The sequence below is a fragment of the Priapulus caudatus genome, unplaced genomic scaffold, assembly GCF_000485595.1.
Source record: "Priapulus caudatus unplaced genomic scaffold, Priapulus_caudatus-5.0.1 Scaffold1013, whole genome shotgun sequence".
NCBI lineage: Eukaryota > Metazoa > Priapulida > Priapulimorpha > Priapulimorphida > Priapulidae > Priapulus > Priapulus caudatus.
This window is the reverse complement of record NW_014578074.1, coordinates 107564-110219: the sequence shown is the minus strand read 5'-3', so window position 1 is coordinate 110219 and position 2656 is coordinate 107564. Positions and strand designations below refer to the sequence as shown.

Sequence of the window (2656 nt, the reverse complement as noted above, 5' to 3'; positions counted from 1 at the left end):
GGTCGCGGCGAGGGAAGGGAAGGGGAGGGGAGGGGAAGGGAGGGGGTCTCGGCGAGGGGAAGGAAAGGGGAGGGGAGGGGAAGGGAGGGGGTCTCGGCGAGGGAGGGATGGAGTATCATTCATTATTATTAATAATGTTTGTTTGTTTATGTTAGTATTTGTTATTATCATGTTATAACTAGTAGCGATTATCATTTATAATTAATTATTCATTATCATATATTATTAATCGTATAAGGTAGGTATAAGTATATATGTTATTAATTGTTATCTAGGTGGCGACACTGGGCAGCCCGCAGTGCCACACAATGACGATGGGAGAGTGGCGCGACCTGGTGCACGGTTCGTACGGCGCCGGAACGTTCCGCTGCGGACCGCTACTACAAGTCAGCGTCGTCGGCACCGTACATGAGGAGGTGAGAGTCATTCGTAGAGGTCGACGGGGAGGGAAAGGGCAAGGAGCAGCGAGGAGGAAGCGAAGAGAGAGCAGGAGAGGAAAGAGAGGAGAGAGGGAGAGGAGCCAGGAGAGGGGGAGGGCGAGGGGAAGGAGTGGAAGAGGAGAGGAGGGGAGAGGAGAGGGAGGGGGAGGGGGAGGAGAGCAGAGAGAGAGAGGGAGGAGAAGGGAGGAGGAGAGAGGAAGGGGAGGGGACTGTTCCGCTGCTACAAGTCAGCGTCGTCGGCACCGTACATGAGGAGGTGAGTCATCGTAGAGGTCGAGGGGCGAGGAAGCCGGAGCGAGAGGGAGAGGAAGGCGAAGAGAGGAGAGGAGAGGAAGAGAGGGGAGGAGAGGAAGAGAGGAGAGGAGAGGAGAAGGGAGGGGAAGGGAGTGGAAGAGGAGAGGAGGGAGAGGAGAGGGAGCGGGACGGAGCGCAGAGCAGAGAGGAGAGAGGCGCTAGGAGAAGGGAGGAGGATGCAGAGGAGGAGGGAGGGGACGTTCGCGCCCTACAAGTCAGCGTCGTCGGCACCGTACATGAGGAGGTGAGTCATCGTAGAGGTAGAGAGGAGGGGAAGGGAAGAGAGGAGAGGAGAGGAAGGGAGGAGAGGAGGGGAAGGGAGGAGAGGGGAGGAGAGAAGTGAGAGGAAGAGAGCGAGAGGAGAGCGAAGGGGAAGAGAGGAGAGGGAGACGGCGAAGAGATGGAGCGCGAGGGGGCAGGGACGAGCGCGGACTGTTCCGCTGCCGGACAACGTCAGCGTCGTAGGCACCGCTACATGGAGGAGCGAGTCATCGTAGAGCGTAGAGCAGGAAGGCGAAGGGAGCACGAGAGGAGAGGAGAGGAAGAGAGGGGAGGAGAGGGAGGGAGGAGAGGAGAGGAGGGGAAGGGAGGAGAGGAGAGGAGAGGAAGGGAAGAGAGGAGAGGAGAGGAAGAGAGGGAGGAGAGGGAGCAATGCTACACACGCCGGGGAGTGACGTTATTACACACTGAGTAGAAGCGGGGGGGGGGGGCTGATACGCGACACGTGACCTCTAGTGACCTCCCGTGACCCCTCGCACGACCTCACGCGACCTCGTGCGTTTCAGGTCGGCGACTACTTCCCGGAGTTTCTCGCCATGCTGGAGTCGTGTAAGTTCCTGCGCGCGGTAATGCCGTGGGGCCGCATGTCCGTGCTCGACGGCCAGAGTCCGCGCAAGAGCAACGACGGACCCATCCTGTGGGTGCGCCCCGGCGAACAGATGATTCCCATAGACAAACACAAGTCGCCGAACAAGCGGCGCCGGTGAGTGGTCGCGGCGCATTGCCGTGTTTTCTTTTTTTTAGCCGGATCAAGATAAACGATTAGTTTGTTAGTTTATGATGTTATTAATCGGGTGATAATGAATAATAGTCGTTTATACTAGTTACTATATTATATGTAATTAAAACTACTCGAAAATATAATAATGTAAGTATCAACTATTATAATGAAACAATAGAATTATGTAACAATTGGAAGAAAATCGTCAAGGAGGTGATTGTCATCCGTGCCCGTACAGTGGCGCCATCTCATACTCGCTTGCATGCTGACACGGTTCCACGGTGGCGCCCTCTTGCAGGGCGAGCGAGCTGAAGAGCCTCGGCATCATCTCGCGCGTGACCGAGCCGCGAGAGACCTTCATCGAAGATCGGACGCCGTTCCACGCCGACCACGTCGGAGCGGGGTTCGACCGGCAGACGACGGCGGCTGTCGGACTGCTGAAGGCCGTGCACTGCGGGCAGCCGTGAGTAGCTAGTGCAGTGGCGTGTGTGCGTGCGTGCGTGCGTGCGTGCGTGCGCACTTACACGTGCGTACATGCGTGCGTGCGTGCGTGTGCACTGTGTGTGTGCGTGTGCGTGCGTGCGTGCGTGTGTGTGTGCGTGCGTGCATGCGTGTGTGTGCGTGCGCGTGTGTGCGTGCAAGTGTGCGTGCGTGTGCACTGTGCGTGCAAGCGTGCGTGCGTGCAAGTGGGTGTGTGCGTGCAAGTGCGTGCACATGTACATTTATAAATGTGTATCTGTATGTGTATATCAACACGTATGTTTATGTATTTATATGTGTGTGTGTGTGTGTGTGCGTGCGTGCGTGTGTGCGTGCGTATCATACATGTACGGAAAATCTATAACGTACTCAAAATGATATAGGCTGCGATATAGAGTTGTACATATAATATAAAGTGTGTGTTTGTATATTATACTACGTA

General features: G+C 55.7%; 1 protein-coding gene across 2 annotated transcripts in view; it reads left to right on the top strand.

Annotated features, from left to right (window-relative positions):
• Positions 1-660: 660 nt before the first annotated feature.
• The window catches only part of LOC106814965 (round spermatid basic protein 1-like protein), a 4636-nt gene continuing 2640 nt past the window's right edge, over positions 661-2656 (top strand). The window contains exons 1-3 of one of the 2 annotated variants that reach the window (XM_014819362.1): positions 661-696; positions 1520-1716; positions 2033-2197. In XM_014819362.1, coding sequence (XP_014674848.1) covers positions 1550-1716; positions 2033-2197 — 332 coding nt within the window. In that variant the 5' untranslated portion in view covers positions 661-696; positions 1520-1549. Of the gene's footprint in view, positions 697-957; positions 979-1519; positions 1717-2032; positions 2198-2656 lie in introns of those variants that run through there. The other variant, XM_014819360.1, reaches the window with a different exon arrangement.